Source organism: Schistocerca americana, chromosome 8, assembly GCF_021461395.2.
Source record: "Schistocerca americana isolate TAMUIC-IGC-003095 chromosome 8, iqSchAmer2.1, whole genome shotgun sequence".
NCBI classification, from domain to species: domain Eukaryota; kingdom Metazoa; phylum Arthropoda; class Insecta; order Orthoptera; family Acrididae; genus Schistocerca; species Schistocerca americana.
This window is the reverse complement of record NC_060126.1, coordinates 132,937,280-132,958,923: the sequence shown is the minus strand read 5'-3', so window position 1 is coordinate 132,958,923 and position 21,644 is coordinate 132,937,280. Positions and strand designations below refer to the sequence as shown.

General features: G+C 39.4%; 1 protein-coding gene across 7 annotated transcripts in view; it reads left to right on the top strand.

Annotated features, from left to right (window-relative positions):
- The window catches only part of LOC124625778 (DNA-(apurinic or apyrimidinic site) endonuclease), a 70,446-nt gene that overhangs the window by 496 nt on the left and 48,306 nt on the right, over window positions 1-21,644 (top strand). The window contains exons 1-3 of one of the 7 annotated variants that reach the window (XM_047149222.1): window positions 13-161; window positions 6,969-7,499; window positions 19,429-19,555. In XM_047149222.1, coding sequence (XP_047005178.1) covers window positions 159-161; window positions 6,969-7,499; window positions 19,429-19,555 — 661 coding nt within the window. In that variant the 5' untranslated portion in view covers window positions 13-158. The other 6 variants (XM_047149219.1, XM_047149226.1, XM_047149223.1 and 3 more) reach the window with 6 other exon arrangements.

The window sequence follows — 21,644 nt, the reverse complement described above, 5'->3', positions numbered from 1 at the left end:
GGATAACTTATATTACAGCATTGCTTGTTGCTTCCCATACATGGCGGTTGTCCGTGCTTTATTGACAAAGTTGAGCAGCAGTTGTTTGTGTTATCCGTGTTTAACCGGCTCTCTAATTCCGTATTTTCGAAGAATATATTCCACACTTGAGGCTGCACATGGTAGATATTCTTTAGTATATTGTACGCTGAATAACTGTAGTGCTTTATATTTTCCCATAAAATTTAATTTTAGTCATTTGAATATTCTTGCGAGGATGCCGCCCAAAGCTAAGAAAACAGTGATCGCCAAGGTAAGTTGTTCACGGTCGTTTCCAGTCAACTGGAGGTACAGTTTAAAATAAGACAGGTGTTCGTTAAACTTAAAATTTAGAGTACTTATTTCTACATACGCAACAAGGTTTTACTTATTTCTTAACACTTTTACTTTTAAACGCGTGATACGAAGGAAATATGGCCGGCATGCGTTATTGGCGCTAAAAATATTGTTTGAATGGAATAACGTAGATTGTGAGAAATTATATAATTTAAGTTTATTCAGATTTAAAGACTGGTATGCTCTGATAAATCCGTAATTTTGTTGTGTTTTGTAAAAATATTTCGTTATTATCATAAATTTTATTTCACTCGGCGAAAAATTCATTATTTTGTACATAGTGTTTGAACTTAAGCTTGTGCGCCAAATCGTTGTCTACGTTTAATACTAGTAAGTACCGGGTAATCATAGCTTAATATATTTAGAAATTATATGAATTATTGTTATTTGAACAAATTGTTTAGTAAATAGCGTTTCACTTGCACGAGTTCCAAAATTAGATTGAAATCGCCAGAAATTTTAAAATCGTTCTTGACTCTCTTTACTAAGCTGTCTCATGTTATTCGCGGCGACGTGTAGGTATTGCTTAGAAGTAGGTGCTCGGCGGAACATACATCATTTGAGGAATGCATTTCGACATATTTTATTACATTTGTTCAGCGGAGACAATTCTGGAAACGTTGTTGGATACAAATATGTTCAGGAACACCAATCCGTAGACCCTTGAAATAACAAGTCTCTAGTGTTTTTAGCTGTTTACATAGCTATTCGTATCTAATGAACACGAACATTTTTGTGACTGCAGCGTGTAACTTTTAATTTTCTTCCTGTAAGATAAATCCTTGTTTTTTCAGTCCAAATTGGGGTGAGTGTAGCCACAAAGTGTTTTATAACAAGAAAATTACGTGTTTGACAGTAACAAATTAGAAAATATAATAAAAGGTAAACAGGTATCCCACATTTTAATAAAAGATAAATGTGTGTCCCACATTTGTAGCTCATATTAATTAAACTATTGGCGAGCCACAGGTTGCCCTGATCACCCAAATCCATGCGAGGCTCAATTTAACTGTCCACAATCTCAACGTTACTTTTGGAACCTAGTGTACAGTGCTACAGATTAAGAATTCCAGTAGTAATATGTTGTTTTATCGTTTTCTTATTTAGCAAGTAATTTTATTATTACAGTGTTTGTGAACATGCTAGCAAGGGTCTGTAGGGCACTACTAAACATGAACTCAATTTTACATTAATATCTTTTGTAAGATTTTATTGTCAAGACATAGAAAATGGTGACACCCTAAAGAATTATTATTTTTTTCTTTCTGCAATAATTCATGTGTTGGATTGCAAGTTTCGTAGTATGTGAGTTAATTATTGTAATGGTGGTGTGGTTGAACACACATCACTGACAGATGATGGTTTTTGTTTTTAGAGATAATGACAAGCACACTGGTTTTGTGACTTTCTAGTAACAGGAATGGCGGAATACACTTACATTCAGGTAGGCTACGTAGCTGAACATTAACAGGATTTAGGGTACCTTATTTTTTTCATGGTATTCTTAGTGGCTATTATCGCCAAAACTGGCAGAGTGAAAGAATAGAAAACTTATAATAAATAAAGTCTGTGTACTGTGTTTTCAGTAAAGTTTTTACTTTGCTAGAATATATTTCAAAGCATTGCCTCAACAGGGCTTCAGTTAGTGCTCAAAGCACTTTCTTTGTGAAGTCACAAGTGTCTTATAAAACCATATACTTATGTAATAATTCAAAGAAAATTTGGAAGTTACTTCATTGTGATGTCTTGTTGTTGTTGTTGTTGTTGTTGTTGTCTTCAGTCCAGAGACTGGTTTGATGCAGCTCTTCATGCTAACTATCCTGTGCAAGCCTCTGTGTCTCGGAGTAACTAGTGCTACCTACTACCTTCTGAAACTGCTTAGTGTATTCATCTCTGTCTCCCTCTATGACCTTTCCCCTCTGCACTTCCCTCCAATACTAAATTAGTGATCCCTTGATGCCTCAGAATGTGTCCTACCACCCTCTCTCTTCTACTCAAGTTGTGCCACAAATTCTTGTGTGCAATTCTGTTCAGTACCTACCCATCTAATCTTCAGCTTACTTCTGTAGCACCTGTCTATTCTTACCTAAACCGTTTATTGTTCATGTTTCACTTCTATACATGACTACACTCCATACAAATATTTTCAAAAAAGACTTCTCAATATTTAAATCAACATTCAATGTTAGCAATTTCCCTTCTTCAGAAAAGCTTTGCTTGCCACTGCCAGTATACGTTTTACATCCTCTCTACTACGGCCACGTGACCGAGCGAGGTGGCGCAGTGGTTAGCACAATAGACGTGCATTCGGGAGGACAATGGTTCAATCCCACGTCCGGCGATCCTGATTTAGGTTTTTCATGATTTCCCTAAATCGCTTCAGGCAAATGATGGGATGGTTCCTTTGAAAGGGCACGGCTGACTTCCTTCTCCATCCTTCCCTAATCCAATGAAACAGATGACCTTACAGTTTGGTCTCCATGCCCCCCCCCCCCCCCCCCCCCCCCACATCAATCCAATCCTTCGGACACCATCAGTTATTTTGCTGCCTCAGCAGCAAAACTCGTGTACTACTTTCAGAGTCTTGTTTCCTGCTCTAATTCCATCAGCATCGCCTATTTAGTTAGACTACATTACATTAAGCTTTTTTGAGTTTTATTGACACTCACCTTATATTCTCATTTCAAGACACTTCATTCCGCTCAACTGCTCCTCGAAGTCCTTTGCTGTCTCTGACAGGATTACAATGTCATCGGCGAACCTCAAAGTTTTTATTTCTTCTCCATGGATTTTAATTCCTACTCCGAATTTTCCTTTTGTTTGCTTTACTGCTAGCCCAATATACTGATTGAATAACATCGAGAATAGGCTACAGCCCTGTCTCCCTTCTCAACCACTGCTTCCCTTTCCTGCACCTCGACTCTTATAAATGCCATCTCGTTTCTGTACAAATTATAAATAGCCTTTAGCTCCCTATATTTTTCCCCTGCCACTTCCAAAATTTGAAACAGGTATTCCAGTTAGTATTCTCTAAAGCTTTCTCTAAGTAGCAAATGCTAGGAACGTAGGTTTACCTTTCCTTAATCTATCTTCTAAGATAACTCGTAGGGTTAGTATTGGCCTGTGTGTTACAGCATTTGTATGGAATCCAAACTGTCTTCCCCCGAGGTCAGCTTCTACCAGTTTTTTCAAATCGTCTATAAAGAAACTGTGTTAGTATTTTGCAAGTGTGACATATGAAACTGATAGTTTGGTAATTTTCACATCTGTCAACACCTGCTTTCTTTGGGATTGGAGTAATTATATTCTTCTCGAAGTCTGAGGGCATTTTGCCTGTCTCATTCATCTTACATAATTGAAGAGTTTTGTCATGGCTGGCTCACCCAAGGCTATCAGTAGTTCTAATGCAATGTTGTCTACTCCTGGGGCTTTGTTTCAAATTAGGTCTTTCAGTGCTCTGTCAGTTTCTTCACGCACTATTAAATCTCCCATTTCATCTTCATCTCTGTCCTCTTCAATTTCCGTAATATTGCGCTCAAGTACAGGTGCCCTTGTATAGACCCTCTATATACTCCTTCCTTCTTTCTGCTTTCCCTTCTTTGCTTAGGACTGGTTTCCCATCTGAGCTCTTGATCTACATAAAGGTGGTTCTCTTTTCTCCGAAGGTCTCTCTAAATTTCCTGTAGGCAGTATCTATCTTACCCCTAGTGATACATGCTTCTACATCCTTACATTTGTCTTCTGGCCATCCCTGCTTAGCCTTTTTGCACTTCGTGTCGATCTCATTTTTGAGACATTTGCGTTCCTTTTTGCTTGCTAAATTTTCTGTATTTTTATATTTCCTCCTTTCATCAATTAAATTCAATATCTCTTCTGTTACCAAAGGATTTCTTCTGCCCCTCGTCTTTTTACCTATTTGATCCTCTGCTGGCTTCACTATTTCATCTCTCAAAGCTACCCATTCTTCTTCTATTCTATTTCTTTCCCCTGTTCTTGTCGATCGTTCCCTAATGCTCTCTCTGAAACACTCTACAACCTCTGGTTCTTTCAGTTTCTTCAGTTTTAATCTGCAGTTCGTAACAAATAAATTGCAGTTGGAGTCCACATCTGCCTCTGGAAATGTTTTACAGTTTAAATCCTGGTTTCTAAATCTCTGTCTTACCATTATATAATCTATCTAAAACATTCCAGTGTCTCCAGGTCTCTTCCAAGTATACATCCTCCTTTCATGATTCTTAAACCATGTGTTAGCTATTATTAAGTTATGCTCTGTGCAAAATTCTACCAAGCAGCTTCCTCTTTCATTCCTTACCCCCCCCCCCCCCCCCCCAGTCCATATTCAGCTACTTCTTTTCCTTCTCCTACTATCGAATTCATCCCCCATGACTATCAAATTTTCATCTTCCTTAACTATCTGAATAATTTCTTTTGTCACATCATACATTTCTTCAATATCTTCATCTTCTGCGGGACTAGATGGCATAGAAACATGTACTACTGTGGTAGGCATGAGCTTCATGTCTGCCTTGGCTACAATAACGTGTTCACTATGCTGTTCGTAGTAGCTTATGTGGAGTTCAAATTTTTTATTCGTTATTAAACCCATTCCCTCATTACCCATATTTGATTTTGCATTTATAACCCTGTATTCACCTGACCAGAAATCTTGTCCCTCGTGCCACTGAACTTCACTAATTCCCATTACATCTAACTTTAACCTATCCATTTCCCTTTTTAAATTTTCTAACCTACCTTTCTGATTAATGGAACTGACATTCCACGCTTCAATCTATAGAATTCCAGTTTTGTTTCTCCTAATAACGTCCTCCTGAGTAGTCCCAGCTCAGAGATCTGAGTGAGCAACTATTTTACCTCCAGAATATTTTACCCAAGAGGACGCTATCATCATTTAAACATGCAGTAAAGTTGCATGCCCTCAGGAAAAATTATGACTGTAGTTTCCCCTTGTTTTCAGCCATTCGCAGTACCAGCACAGCAAGGCCGTTTTGGCTTATGTTAAAAGGCCATATCAGTCAATCATCCAGACTATTGCCCCTGCAGCTACTGGAAAGGCTGCTGCCCTCTTCAGGAGGCACACGTTTATCTGGCCTCTCAACAGACACCCCTCCCTTGTGGTTGCACCTACGGTGCGGCTATCTGTATCGCCAAGTAATGCAAGCCTTTTGTATTAGAGCCCCCCCTCCCGATATTGAAATCTCAGATGTAGTGACTGACTGATCTGTAGTGCAGCCCGAGGCCTAGGTTTGGTTGAAAAGTGACAGTTTGCTTGAGAGTTGCTGAAAGCAACTAATGTTTATATCCACTTCACATTTAAAAATGCAGAGGGGCTCCAATACATAATGTTTACCCAGCAATCAGTAAAATTCACTGATACCTGTTACAACACGTTGATATCTCAGTGAAGATCTCACAATAACCATCTTGTGCCTTGATAATAAAGCAGCAGAGTCCTACATCAAAATATACATTGGCGTAGTAATAATGTTACGGGCTTAATAAATAAGTTGTCCATGAGTAACTCTGCATGGTTATTCTTCTTCAGTGTTTCATGTTAATATTGATTTTGCTCCTTTTCCCAACAGTTTTTGTTGTATATATTAACCCCATATTCTAAATATTTCTGGTACTTGATTAATTGCAGTGTTACTGACATATTTTAAAAACTATGTTACTAAGATTTTGGTAAACATTTTTGGAATACAGTGATCAATAGATTATTATATTTTGACTAAAGTTCAGTCTTGATGACACCATTTATGTTTCAATGACATAGGTAACCGGTGTGATCAAGACTGAACTTTAGTCAAAATATGTTACTAAGAGATCTCAAATCAGTATTTAGGTAAAATTAGGGAAAGGCCACCATTTACCTGTAGAGGACTGGTGCGGTGCGCAGAAACCAGTAATAGAAAACCGTTAACACTGGCGTTCGGACACTCTCTTGCTAGGAATAAAGACTGCACACACACACACACACACACACACACACACACACACACACACACACACCTGCAGTAGCAACGAGTTTATTTGACATAATTGTATTTAGGTATCCATCCATATTGTGGACAGGAAATTCACTATTTGTCGTGGTGGTTACAGGGAGGGGTGCTAGTGTTAACAAGCACATGATTATCTTTCAGATGAATATGTGCCTATTACAAGGGTACGTGATATTTCGGCAAAACATAAGCCATTCCATTGAATTAATAGTATTTCTAAAACAAATTGCATCAAAAATGTTAGTCAGTATCATATTTGCTTCTCATTGTTTGTGTTTAACTTTATTGTGGCAATATAGTGTTAACACCATTTCGGCGATTTAACACTCGGGCTTTTGGACAACTTTGCTGTGATTGTTGCTGGTGTAGCTTGTCATCAAAGTAACATGTGTTTGTTACAGAATTTGTTATTGTCTTCTGCTACATGTAGCATAAAGCAAATTGGCTTTTTATCTTGTACACTGTAAGGTAAAACTCATTGCATAGAACGAGAAATAAAGTTGGTTAAATGTGTTTTTGTCACATTTGTATACAGAGTGTTTTAAAGTTTTCTCTCTCTTTTTAACGCAGGAAGAGGAAGATAACATGTCGGAAAAGATGGAGGAAGAGGAACAAAGAAACGATCCTGATGGAGACAGTAATAAGGAGGAAGATGAAAAGCCACAGCCACGTTCCGGTGGGCGGCAGAGTATGCGAAACTTGAATAAAACTGTTAAGTACCATGAAGATGATTATGTAAGCTCAGATGAAGAGCGACGCACAAAAGCGAGGTCTAGAAAACGTAAAACTAAGTCACCAGATGATGATGATTTTGAGGAAGCTGAAGGGACCAAAAAAAAGGCAAGGGGTAGAAAGGGAGGTGGAACCAGTAGAAGGCGATCTGCAAAGGACAAAGATAAAGATGATGATGATGAAGATGAGGATGAGGATGTTGAGGAAGCTCCTGAGAAGGCAACAAAAGCAAAGAAGAGCAGGATGAATCGTGTTGATAATGACTATGACTCAATTGACTTTTCGAGCGATAAGACTACGAGTGATGGGAAACCATGGAATCTAAAGATATCTTCCTGGAATGTTGGAGGCTTAAAGGCATGGCTCAAGGTAAATCTTCAGTTATGTACATCATGCCACTCTATAGAGAATTAGTTTTTGAAGACAGATGTTTGATAGAGCGCTTCCCCCCCCCCCCCCCCCCCCCCCCCCACACACACACACACACACACACACACACACACACACACACACACACACACACACACACACACAGGAGTTGAAATTTATCCTTTCTATTGTTACCAACAAAAAATTTAGTCCTTTAAACAGAATTACATTTGAATTTGAATAATCTCTGGCATTTGTAGTTCAGTTATTGTTGATCTCTCTGTAAGATCTTTATAAAGAGAAACTCCTGAGACTTTTTATACCAGCTGACATTTCATTTGTCTACATACTTTTTCTCAAGTTTCACCTCAGTATAATGAAAGTTGTGTACTGAAGGGGGGGGGGGGGGGGGGGGGGAATAGAGATAGAGATAACATGACAGCCTTAAGAGGAATTACGAAGTAGCACACGGTCACAGGAAATAGCCATAACTATTTTCTACCAGCAAATTGTTCTTTACTTTTAGTGTGATGTACTCCTTAAATTTGGCATTCTGAATTCTCAGTTAGAACACAATTACACTACTTAAAACGTCCAAGGGAATTGTCTGATTGGATATGTCAAAATTTCACCTTCCCCTCCTCCTGCTCCCCTCCTCCCTCCTGCTTTACAAATGCACCCAACTAAGTTTTTGTCAGATTTTAATTTATGAAACACCATGCGTGCTTTCAAAATACAGCTGAAATTACTTACATTTGCTATATGCCTTACCAGTTGTAGTGTACGTGTATTAATTATATCTTGCTGTGTAGGTTTACAGCTTATCATTCAAATGAATGTCAAAGAAATTAACCAGTAAGTCATGCATATTTAAGAGGGACACTAAGATAATGATGAGTGTCTTGTGCATGTGGTGCTTGGTAAATTGCAAAAATTGAAAATGGACATGTTTCAGCCACCACCATTATGTGTATGGCAGAAAGTTGTGTATCTTGGAGAGCATGATCTTACGTTCGCTACCCGAGTAGTGAGCATGTTATAAACATCCCTATGAGGAAATCCACAACCTTTTAAGAGATTTGCATGCTGAAGAGATACATGGCTGTAACAATAAGATTGTGATTAATGGGCATAATCTGCCTGTGGGACACCTGTACTCCCCTTGTACTAGGCTTTCTCAGATATCAAGTTTACTGCTTGAATGTAACTGCTTATGGGAATGGGATAACATTAACTAATACCGGCAGTTCTGTCCTCAGTGACCTGACTGTCTTTTAGAAATTTCTTGTACTCGATTAGTAGAAAGCGTAAGAGAGATGTGCAAAATGAAATATGGGACTTAAAACAATGCATGACAGATTCAAAATTATTGGTTTTAGGAGAAAGAAGTGTAATTTCTGTGAGTTTCACTTTTATATTTGGATTTTTAACATCTGAACATTTGAAGTAAAACCTGGAATTGATAGCCATGAAATTTTTTAGTTAATATATGTGTATATAAAAGGGGTAGGCTATTGGAAAATGGATGTTGTGTATTTGCCACAGTAGACAAGACACTCGGATCCAGTAGATAGAAATTGAAGCTGCATGCGAGATAGTTTGAGCAAGGCTCAGTATCAAGAATTGGTGTAAACATATAATTGGATCCTTCTTCCAGCCACCAGACTCACCCCCAGATGTACCCCAAAAGATAAGAAAACCTCAGCTCGCTAGTACATACGTCCCTACATCATACCATTGTCTTTGGAGGAGACTCGAAACAGCATACAGCTGTTTGGGATTATTACAGTTTTATAAGTAGTTGGTGTGACAAGACATCTTACGAAACAATACTAAATGGTTTCACTGAAAACTACCAAAAACTATCTATATGATACTAAAGTACAAAGGGGACTAAAATGAGTAGAAAGATTCACATGTTCATTAAGCTAGATAACGAGGCAGTTGGTCATTTCTCTAAGAGGAACTCAAAACATTTATCTCTGGACATGTAATAATATATGAAAAGGAAAGTTGCTACTCACCATATAGCGGAGACGCTGAGTCGCAGATAGGCACAACAAAAAGACTTACAAATAAACTTTTGTTCTTTGGGGTGTGCAGTGCAAAATGTCTGTTAACGACATGATGATTTATGAATAATAGCCAGCTACACTGCTATGTAAGTTGTTTATATTTTACCTCATTCACAATGAGCTTATTTCGGAAAATTGCCGTCATCAGGTGCTCTGTAAATACATAGAGAAACGATGGTCTTAATGTAATGGTTTTGTAACTATGATCTGAAAATTTATAATATATCATTAGATACTTTACGTTACACATAACATTGTTGCTGTCATGTCCCGCCTGTTTTGGAATTATTACTTTCTCCCAGGTGTACAGTGGAGATGTATATTGGATGTTACTTGTTTTCCATGTATGCTACATTTCTGACAGTTAGATCCCTCCCGATTTTTACCTGTTTCCAAAGCTTGAAAAACACCTCTGAGAACTCCATTTCCTCTCTGTCCATCTCCTTCTTTCCCCTCTCATATGTCCATTTCCTCGCTCTCTCCTCTCTTATTGTGCAATAGGTATCCTACTTTTTCCATTGGAATTAATTTTTTTGCAAAAATACAATTATTATTATTATTGTTATTATTATTATTATTAGACAGTCTGAATCAAAAAGTACTTTATAAATTTGGAATGATACAGAAATTTATTGAGATAACTTACAGAATCGGTAGATATGTCATTTTGTAGCAAACATAAAGTTTGATTCACTTAGTGCATCAGTACCCCATTCCGCCCCCAGAGTGCAGTGAAGTGCACAGTTAAAATCGCTGCTTTCACTGGTACGGAGTGTGCCCACTGTGTGTTGGTTTCATGAAACGAATTGTGCAACCAAATGTTTGGCATAAATTTCACACCGAATACACTAAAGAATCTCCAGGCAGGCCTACTATTTACTCTTGGCGCAAAAACATTCTTGAGATGGGTTGTTCACTGCGACATGACAAATCACCAGATTGTCTGCATGTTGATGATATGTTGAACAGGTTAGGCAGAACTTTGCCCGCACTCCACAAAAACCAGTGTGATGTGTGTGTCACAAGACTGGCATACCATAAAAGACAGTTTAGCTATTACTACATAGACTCGTACATGGAAACCATACAGATTCACAATGGCACAGCACATTAGTGATGCAGATGAGGTTGCTTGTGGGGAATTCTGTGCAGAAATGTTTCATCAGATGGAGTACGACGAGATACTCCTGAACACAATAATCTTCAGTGATGAATCAGCCTTTAATATCAATGGCATGGTGGGCAACCACAACGGCAGAATATGGGACAGCAAAAATCCACATGCAATCCTGGAAAACATTCATGACAGTCCCAGAGTTACTGTGTTTTGTGCTTCTAGCAAATTGAAATTGTACAGCTCTTTCTTCTTCTTAGAGAAAACTATCACTGGTATTTATATCTGGATATGCTTGAAAACTTTTTAATTCCACAGATTGATGATAATCGAGATACCAGGGTTCATTACCAGCAAGATGGTGCACCACCTCATTTCCTCACGAAAGTCTGAGGTTTCATTGATAATTGTTTCTCAAGTCAGTGGATTGGCTGTGAAGGATCTCTACCATGGCCATCTCTCTCCCCAGACTTGACACCGCTGGATTTCTTTCCTGTGGGTTTCATTAAAGGCCGTGTGTACGTTCTTCCCCCATCAAATAGTTTGGCCGACTGAAAAATCAAACATATGCTGGTGTTGGAAATGACACTTGATACTTTTGTTTGAAACCTGAGGTTGTTTTCTACAAAATGACACATCTACCAAACCTATAAGTTATCTCAATAAATTTCTATATCATTCAAAAGTTCTAAAGTCCTTTTTGATTCACCTTCACTGTTGATCAGAATCATTCACTGAAAATGAGCTGGTTTATAAACAACCGGACCTGCAACGCTTCGCAGTTGCCAATTTTTTTTTTTTTTTTTTTTTTTTTTTTTTTTTTTTTTTTTTTTTTTTTTTTTAATGAATGTACATCCTAAATTTCTCCTCCGCTCCTCCTGCCCCTGTTCATCTCCTCCTCTCCCCCAAGCTCTGTACATCCTCTCCTCATCCTCCTTCCCCTCTTTCTTTGTCCATCTACTCCTCCTCTTGTCTTTGTCCATGCCCTCCTCCTCCCCCCTCCCCTCCCTCTTCTCTCCTATAGCGTCATCGCCCTATCTCTCCACTTTCCCTCTCTCTGTCCATCTCCTCTTTTTTCTGCTCTATGTCCATTTCCTGTCTCTCCCCACTTTCTGGCATTGAGCCTTGCTTATCATTCTTACGAACGAAACCTCGATTGAGAATTGAAATTGCTTGAAATCAATAGGTAAATCAGTTGGAATCATTGGTATATGGGGTATGAGAGATCTCTTGTAGCAGGATCTATGAGGATAGTAACTTCAATGACAGTATTTTGTTTAGTTTTAATCTGCAAATGGGTAATTTCTACCACAGATTTTTGTGTTGCCGTAACAGAAATCTTGTTTTGCGTACCTGCTTCAATTCTTGTAGAGAATTAGCAACTTTTTAGCTCAACAGATTAAGAGGTAATCAGCAGGTTTAATTTAAAGTTCACTGCCTTGTAATACATTGCACTAGGCAATATGCAGATCCACTGTGAATGCTGTTTGTTCTCAAATGCAGGATGAGTTGGTTGACATTTCTGAGCTGCTGGAAATCACCCTGACTATAGTCAAATGATTGGCAGCTGCTGCAAATTGATGTGTTGGAAGAGCTACCAAGAGTCGTGTACCTGTGAAAATGGTACCAGAGGTACCATCGTAGTACTATCCTCTCCTATGGATTCTGTCTCCTCTGCAGAAAGTACAGGATCTGTAATTATCCATCCACTTGACTGTGAGTGGGACATCAGTGTTAGACGTAGGCGTCCTGTACAGGGTTGACAGGGACCATGGAGGTTTAGAAGTCGTACCGATCCTGCTAACGCAACAAGTCTGAGGTACTGTCTTTGAATGACACTGAGCCAGTGGGACTCACTTCACTTGTTTTGGAGAAACCTGTTTTGTCTGGTGTCAGGAGGAAGCAAACACGAAAGGGTAGGCGTCTATTAATTGTCAGCAGTTCAAATGTATGACAAATGATGGTATCCCGTAGGGAAATGGCAGCAAGGGACAGGAAAGGACACCAGGCACACCCAGTGTGTATGCCCGGGGGCCTCATTCAACGTGTTGAAGAGGCTATTCTGGCAGCTGCAGAGGTAACAGGGTGCAACCAACTGGCACACATTGGAACAGGTGATACCCATTGTCTGCGCTCTGAAGTCATTCTTGGGTCATTCCAGCGAATGGCGGAGAAGGTTGAGAAGATTGGCCTTGTGCAGGGAACTTCAACGAAGTTCACAATTTGGAGCATTGTCCCCAGATCTGATCCTGGCCCTTTGGTTCTGAGCCGAGTGGAAGGACTGAACCAGAAACTTCAAAAGTTCTGTGACAAGCTAGGCTGCAACTTGTGCCACGGGGTTGAGAACTGTAGGGTCCCCCTAAATAGGTCAGATGTGCACTAAACATCAGAATCTCCTACTCAGGTAGCTGACTATGTGTGGGGTGCACACAAGGTTTTTTAGATTGGGCGACTTCCATCTAATCCAGAAAACAAAAGCTGTGGGTAACCCACCAGTATCAGTGTAAGGTCAAAAGAAATGCCTTCCACAGGTGTGAGTATTAAAATCCTAATGATAAACTGCTGAAGCATACGCAATGAAGTGCAAGAGCTTGAAGCACTCATGAAAAGCAGTCAAGCTCACATAATACTAGGTATAGAAAGCTGGTTGAAACCTGAGATTTTTGAGGAAAATTTAAGTGTATATGGAAAGGATAGGCAAATGTATTTGATATGGTAGACAAGAAACTCAAATCCACCAAGATAGAAATTGAAGCTGCATGTGAGATTGTTCGGGCAAGACTTGGTATCAAGGGTTGCCATAAAATAATTGGATCCTTCTATCGCCCACCAGACTCATCTCCTGATGTAACTGAAAACCTTAGAGAAAACCTCAGTTCATTTTGCATGGAAGTCCCACAATTATATTGTAATATTTGGTGAAGACTTTTATCATTCAACAATTTATTTGAAAAATTACAGTTTTGTTAGTGGTAGCCATGATAACGTGAAAGTTTACTAAATGTCTTCTCTGAAAACTAACTAGAACAGATAGTTTGGAACCTCAGTCATGATGGAAAATTATTGGATCTAATGGCAACAAATAGACCTGATGTTTTTGTAGATTTCCACATCAAAATTGATGTGCGGTTGTGGCCTCAGTGATTACCAGAGTACAAAGGACAACTAAAACAAGAAGAAAAATATATATGTTCAGTAAACTAGATTAGAAATATCAGTAGTGTCTTGTCTCAGTGAGAAACTTGAAACTTTCAGCACAGGGCAGGAGCAGGTAGAGGAACTCGGCTCAAGTTTAAAAGAATAGTTGACCACGCACTAGATAGATGTGTGTCCAGTAGAGCAGCTCGTAATGGGAGGGAACCTCAATGGTATACAGTCACTGTATAGAAACTTCTAAAGTAAAATAAAGCATAAGGCTATGGATAGAGAGATGATGCTAAACGAAAAACATTTGGCTGTCGAGAGAGCAATGTGAGATGCCTTCAGTGAGTGCTGTAGCATGATATTGTCAAGTGATCTTTCGCAGAACCCAAGGAAAATCTCGTTGTATGTAAAGGCTGTTAGTGGTATCAAATTTAGTGTCCAGTCCGTAGCGAATATGACAGGAAGCGAAGCAAAAGCTGAAATGCTTAGTTCTGTTTTCAAATGTTCCTTTTAAATGGAAAACCCAGAAGAATTGCCCCTACACTGAAATCATTATAATTGAAGCTCCAAAGCCCTATAGAATCCCTGTCAGATTTTCTACTGAATTTGCGGCTGAGGTCTGTCTGCAAGAAGGGTAGTTGAAGTATCCGCAAAATTACTGTCCAATATCCTTGACATCGATTTGTTGTAGAGTCTTGGAACATATTCTGAACTCCAATGTAATGAGGTATCTTGAACAGAACGGCCTCCTCAATGCCAACCAGCATGGATATTGAAAACATTGATCAAGTGAAACCCAACTCGCACTTTTCTCATGGGACACTGAAAGCTTTGGATCAAGGCAACCAGGTAGATGCTTTTTCCTGGTTTCCAAAAAGCATTCAACTCAGTACACCATGAAAGCTCATTGTCAAAAGTACGACCATTTGGGGTATCAAGTGAAATTAGCAACTGGATTGAGGACTTTTTGGTAGGGAGGACATAGCGTGTTACCTTGGATGGAGAGTCATCATCAAATGTAGAAGTAACTTCAGGTGTGCCGCAGGGAAGTGTGTTGGGATCCTTGCTGTTCATATTGTATATTAATGATCTTGCAGACAGTATTAATGGCTACTACTGGCTTTTCGACAATGCCGTTATCTATAATGGTGGACCATCTTTGGGAAGCTGCATAAATATTCAGTCGGATCTTTATAAGATTTCAATGTGGGTAGACTGGCATCTTGCTATACATGTTAGAAATGTAAAATTTTGCACTTCACAAAACAAAGAAAGTAGTATCCATTGACTAGAATATCAGTGAGTCACTGTTGGAATTGGCCAACTCATATGAAACCCTGATGTTACACTTTGTAGGGTTGAAAAATGGAACGATCACAGAGGTTCAGTTGTGTGTAAAACAGGTGGTAGACTTCGGTTTATTGGTAGGATACTGGGAAAGTGCAATCAGTCTACAAAAGAGATTGCTTACAAATCATTCATGCGTCTGGCTCTAGAATATTGCTCAAGGGTGTGGGACCCATACCATATAGGCCTAACAGAGAATTTTGAATGTATACAGAGAAGGGCAGCACGAATGATCACAGGTTTGTTTGATTCGTGGGAGAGCGTCACAGAGATACTGAAGGAACTGCACTGGCAAACTGTTGAAGGCAAATGTAAGCTACCCCGAGAAAGTCTATTAACAAAGTTTCAAGAACCAGCTTTAAGTGATTACTCCAGGGATATACTACAACCCCCAACACGTCACTCACTTAGGGATCATGAGGATAAGATTAGAATAATCACTTCACGTACAGAGGCGTTCGAACAATCATTCTTCCCATGTTCCATACATGAATGGAACAGATAGAAAGCCTAATAACTGGTACAATGGGATGTACACTCTGACATGCATCTCACAGGGGTTTGCAGAATGTGGGTGTACATGTAGAATTGTGAGCTGGTCTGAGATTGCAGCACACTCTGAAAATACCGCATTATGCACCAAATCACTGGAGTGTTACATAGAAATATAGCAGTAATATGAGCTGCAACATTGTTTTTCGCAAAGCTTCTTTCATTGGCATGTCAGATTACTATGAAATGTATCAGAACTTTATCATCTTACATACACTACTGTGTTTGGTATGAGAACTATGCTCCACATGCGGGCAGCTGCTTGTTTGCAATCTCTATTTCCTTGTTAGGTATTGTTTTTCCTTTTTAGTGTCCTCAGGGTTGTCACAGATTCTGGAAATCAGGGAATTTCAAATGTGTAAGGGAAATTTGGAGGAAAAAAGAAACACCGGAAAAATCTTGTTTGTATCTCAGTAGATGAAATGGTTTGTTTTCTGAGAGGTCACGCAGCATGACTGGTTGGGTGCAGCTAAAAATGTACACTGCTTTCCTATTCCCTCATTACTACTGCTTCTCCCCTATCTAGCACTCCCTCAGCTTGTAGTCAGTACTGCCACCACTTGTCACCACTAGCCTGGCAGCTGCAGACGAGAGGCAGGGATGCATGAGGAATGGTTTGTTTGGATCTGATTCTCAGAGACTGTAGGCGCAGTGAGTGGAGACAGCAGTCATGCGTGCATGAGTCGTGATTGAGTGAATGTGTGCGTATTCTTGTTTTGTGACGAGGGATATGTCCGGAAATTTAGTTTTGAGAGTGTGATTGTCTTTTCTATGTGCGCGTCTGTGACTCAGCGATCACCTTTGCGGTGAGTTGCTACCTACCCTCGTTATTATTGATTCTCAGAATATTTGCACAAGTTATCTAAGAGGAGAGGAGAGGGGAAAGGACTGTGCAGGTGCACTGGTGTGTGTTTGTGGGTGGGGGGATAGAAGGTGCGTGTACATTGTGGCTGGAATGGGAGCAGGGACAAGAATAGGCAGATGGACAAGGACTAACAAAGATTGAGGTCAGGGGGAATTACAGCAACAAAAGATACGTTGCATAGAGGGTTCCCACCTGTGCAATTCACGAAATCTGGTGTTGGAAGAATCCAGATGACACAGGCTGTGAACAGTTATTGAAGTCTAGCAAATCATGTTGGACAGCATGCTCAGTAACTGGGCGGTCCAGCTGCATCTTAGCTGCAGTTTGGTGGTGACTGCTCATGTGAACAGAGAGATTGTTGTCATAGTCATGCCCTTGTAGGATGCCACACAGTGGTTGCAGCTAAGTTGGTAGATCACATAGCTCCTTTCACAAGTGTTCGTTCTTTTCATGGGGTAAGAAATACCTTGCAACAAGAGTAAGTACTCTATGACATTGACCAATTACTTAACTTGCATTTATCATGAATCTCCAAACGACTAGAATAAAGGGAGGTGACTCCTGTATTTAAGGAAGGTAAAAGAGCAGACCCAAAAAATTACAGGCTAATTTCCTTGATGTCAGTTTGGAGAAGAATTTTTGAACATAACTGAGTTTGAATAAAATAAGATTTTCTTGAGACAGAAAAGCTTCTTCCACTAATCAGCACAAATTCACGAAGCATCACTCATGAAACTCAGCTTACTCTTTGGTCATACGATATCCATGGATGAAGGGCAACAGACAGATTGCTTATTCCTAGATTTCCAGAAAGCGTTTGTCACAGTGTCGCACAGGAGACTTAACAAAGTTCCAAGCATGCAGTGCAGCCTCTTGATGCTGTATCCAGCAGCCCAGTATCCTGTCTCAGCCACATCCCTGCCTACTCTCAAAGGCAGCAGTAGCATCTCCCCTCTCTCCTATCCTGCTGTGCCCCCACACCTTTTCTGTATGACCATTTCCCATACCAGCAAAGATCATTGCTCACCTTAGATGCAGCTGCAATCGAGCCGTGTGCTCAGAAAGGATAGTGACCCTGTCTGCAGGTGTGTGTGTGTGTGGGGGGGGGGGGTTGTCGTTGTTGTTGTTGTTGTTGTTTTATATGTACATCTGACAAAGGCCGTTAATAGCTAAATAATGGCTTGCAGTTGTTTTTCAATGTGGCTGTCTGTCACCCGATGACTCCTGTGTGTTGTGAACAGTAATCATTCATTCTCATATTATTGTTATTCCGCTGCTGATTTCCGCCATTGAATTTTTGTAGTGTTGCAAGTATTTTACCTCTCTACTTGAATGTTTCTTGTCTAAGATCTTGTTAATCTTCCAGTCTTTGATAAACACTGTGGTCCTTGGAGGCATTTCTACTCACGACAGAATACAATAAAAATCTTATATCAGTATGGTAATAGAAAATACGTATTGAAGTTAAGGACGTCAGACTGTCTCAAACCAGCTCAGCTGGCCCGAAAACTGTGTGTTCAGCAGTATCCATTGTTTCACTACTCCCCTACCCCAAGAACGAGTGGTAAAATGTCAGTGGGACTGTTACCAAACAACCTAACTACCCCAAAAAATTCCACAGTAATATTGGTTTTAAAGTTATTTTTATGTGTCATCTCCTTGTCACCCCAACCCCATCCTTCAAGGGTACTAAAGGTGCTTTATCATCAGACGGTTGTTTCCCATTTATTAAATCATATGTATGAAGTTTGGCCAAAATAGCTCCAGGTCTTCCACAACTCCAATACAAGCTTTTATTTATCTGTGCTCTGGAGCTAATATTTGTGTTCTAATGCACCCTAAATCACCAGGATAATGATTTTGTTTGTGTTCCATGTTTTTCATATTTAATCCTTGAGAGGTACTCACTACATCTGTAGTGATACAACATTCAAGACCTGTGTACATGCAGTGAATATCTCTTTGGTTTAAGTTCACAATTAACATCTTTCCCAAAATAAAATGGTATGTACTCTTTATGTTCTCTGCTGAATCACTTGTATCATCAGATGATGTCATAAAACTAATAACAGAAAAACTAATTTGCAATTTTCAGATTATGTTGATGAATTTCTGAAGAATTCTCTCTGTATTGATGCAGTATTGGCCGAAGCTGGGCTGTAGTTGGGTTGAGCATGTTTGGCTATGCTATTGTGCTGGGTATACATATTGTTCGACAGTCTTTGTATGATATTGCCTATTTTCAGCATTAAAAAGAGCAGATCACTTTATCAACTGACATTTTAGAATTTATTTTAATTGGTGTCTTTTGAACCTTGCAATAATTTATGGGAAAATTAGACCATTGTGTTGTGCGAAAAATTGGCTGGGCTTCCTTTCCAGAGTCCAACAGTGATCTGTATGCACAGAGATCTTTCCTGTTTTAAATTGTTCTAAATATGCATGGACAGAGTGCATATCTTGATATCTTCCTTGTTGTGGTTATTCATATGACAACTCTTGCGTCTGCAAAACTCTTTTAGTGTGGCGTCATTCATGTTCCAGCTGCTAATGAATTAGATCTGGAAAGCCAGCACTGGTAACACAATGTATCCCTTGTTGTGCCCAGTATATATTTTTCTTCTTAATTTTAATGTAGAAAATGTGCTTGGTTGTTTGGTGAACATTATATTTACCATTTTCTTGTCCCTTTATTTGAGATAGTTGACTTAGATGTTAATGTAATTTCCATTACCGTATCACGTATAGTTATACCTTGTTCTTAATGGGAAAAAGGAAAATGAATTTCCTATGTGTAATTCAATCCTCATATGTTTTCATTTTATGTTTCAGAAAAATGGCTTGGAATACATAAAACGTGAAAAGCCAGACATAATATGCTTGCAAGAAGTTAGATGTTCAGAAGCCAACATTCCACCAGAAGCAAAAGTAGAGGGATATCACACATACTGGGTATCAGGTGAGTGTTTCTCCCCCCTTTTCTACTGTGAAAAATTATGGAAGGCTACAAACCAGTCAGCCAACAATCATACTCTTATCAAAAAATCTAATTCAAATAATGCTTTTAACCTGCATCAGAGTACTCTTCAATGTCTAGTTCAGGCATTTCATCATGCATAGTTGCAGTGATCAACAAACTGTCATAATATTTATGATTATCCCTTGGAACCATCTGTTGTCACACACTGTCTGCAGAAGTTCTACTGCAATCAGAAGTATGCCTTGTAAGCAGAAAGATGCACCAAAAGTTGTTTCTTTCTTTTCCTGGTTACTTTGTCGAGTTCTGTTTTATAAAATGCCTAGAGATGTTCATGTCTTTCATAGTGAAGTACACAAGCATCATGCATCAGAAGTTTGTGAATATTCTTCCGATCACTTTTAAAGTTGATCTAATGGAATTGCATTTTTCTGGACACACATGCATCTCAACTTTATCTTTGGTAAGAATAGAATTTGAAGTAATGAATTAAAATCTGTGCTGGGAATTGATCCTGAGGCTCCTGCTTACTAGATGAGATATACTGACCACTACACCAGCATACCATTGGGGCTAAGACAGTTACATGGACTACCATAGTCCAATGCTCTCCGTAATACAGACCTCAGTTCACACCCTCAACCAATTTTCCCCTTGTTAAATTGTCAGTATTGCCAATGTTACTGCAGTGGTACGGTGATGTAGTGGTTAGCCCATCTGCATACCAAGCAGGAGACCTGCGTTAAAGTCCATTACTTGAGCTTCTATCCTTACCAGAGATAAAAGTTAAGATGCATATGTCTCCAGGAAAATATAATTCCAGGAGGTCAATAGATCACCTGAACCTGAGGTACGGGTAGGATTTCCTCTTTACATACAAAGTTGGGGTGCTACAACAACATCAGAGAGCCTCGGCAATACTGATGATTTAAGAATGGGAAAATTAGCTGAAGATGTGAACTGGGGTTTGTGTTAGGGAGGGAGTTGTGGTAGCCACAGTAGTACGGTGGTGTATTTGTTCGCACTTGTGCTTAGTAAGCAGGAGACCCAGGTTCAAATCCCAGCCATGGCACAAATTAATTCTTCATGGCACAAATTAATTCTTTACTTCAGCTTCTATCTTTATTGAAGATAAACTTTTAAAGTTGAGAACACTTACGTACAGCAAAGTGCGAATGAGAATTGATTTTGTAACTTTGAATGGTTTCTTTTCATCCATCAGAGTGGTACACTGGCACATGCTCTTCCACTCTGTCTTGGAATGAAGAGTCATATCCACTTCTGTGCTAATTCAAAAGAATGTGTAACCAGTAGACTGTAAGTTCGGATTGCTCTTCACAGTCGTTTAGTGAACAAAGTAAGAGCATATTGACTATCAGACCAATTGTGTGATTGGATTGAAGAGTTCCTAGATAACAGAACACAGCATGTCATTCTCAATGGAGAGAAGTCTTCCGAAGTAGAGTGATTTCAGGTGTGCTGCAGGGGAGTGTCGTAGGACCGTTGCTATTCACAATATACATAAATGACCTTGTGGATGACATCGGAAGTTCACTGAGGCTTTTTGCAGATGATGCTGTGGTGTAACGAGAGGTTGTAACAATGGAAAATTGTACTGGAATGCAGGAGGATCTGCAGCAAATCGACACATGGTGCAGGGAATGGCAATTGAATCTCAATGTAGACAAGTGTAATGTGCTGCGAATACATAGAAAGATAGTTCCCTTATCATTTAGCTACAAAATAGCAGGTCAGCAACTGGAAGCAGTTGATTCCATAAATTATCTGGGAGTACGCATTAGGAGTGATTTAAAATGGAATTATCATATAAAGTTGATCATCGGTAAAGCAGATGCCAGACTGAGATTCATTGGAAGAATCCTTAGGAAATGCAATCTGAAAACAAAGGAAGTAGGTTACAGTATGCTTGTTCACCCACTGCTTGAATACTGCTCAGCAGTGTGGGATCCGTACCAAATAGGGTCGATAGAAGAGATAGAGAAGATCCAACTGAGAGCAGCACACTTCGTTACAGGATCATTTAGTAATCGCAAAAGCGTTATGGAGATGA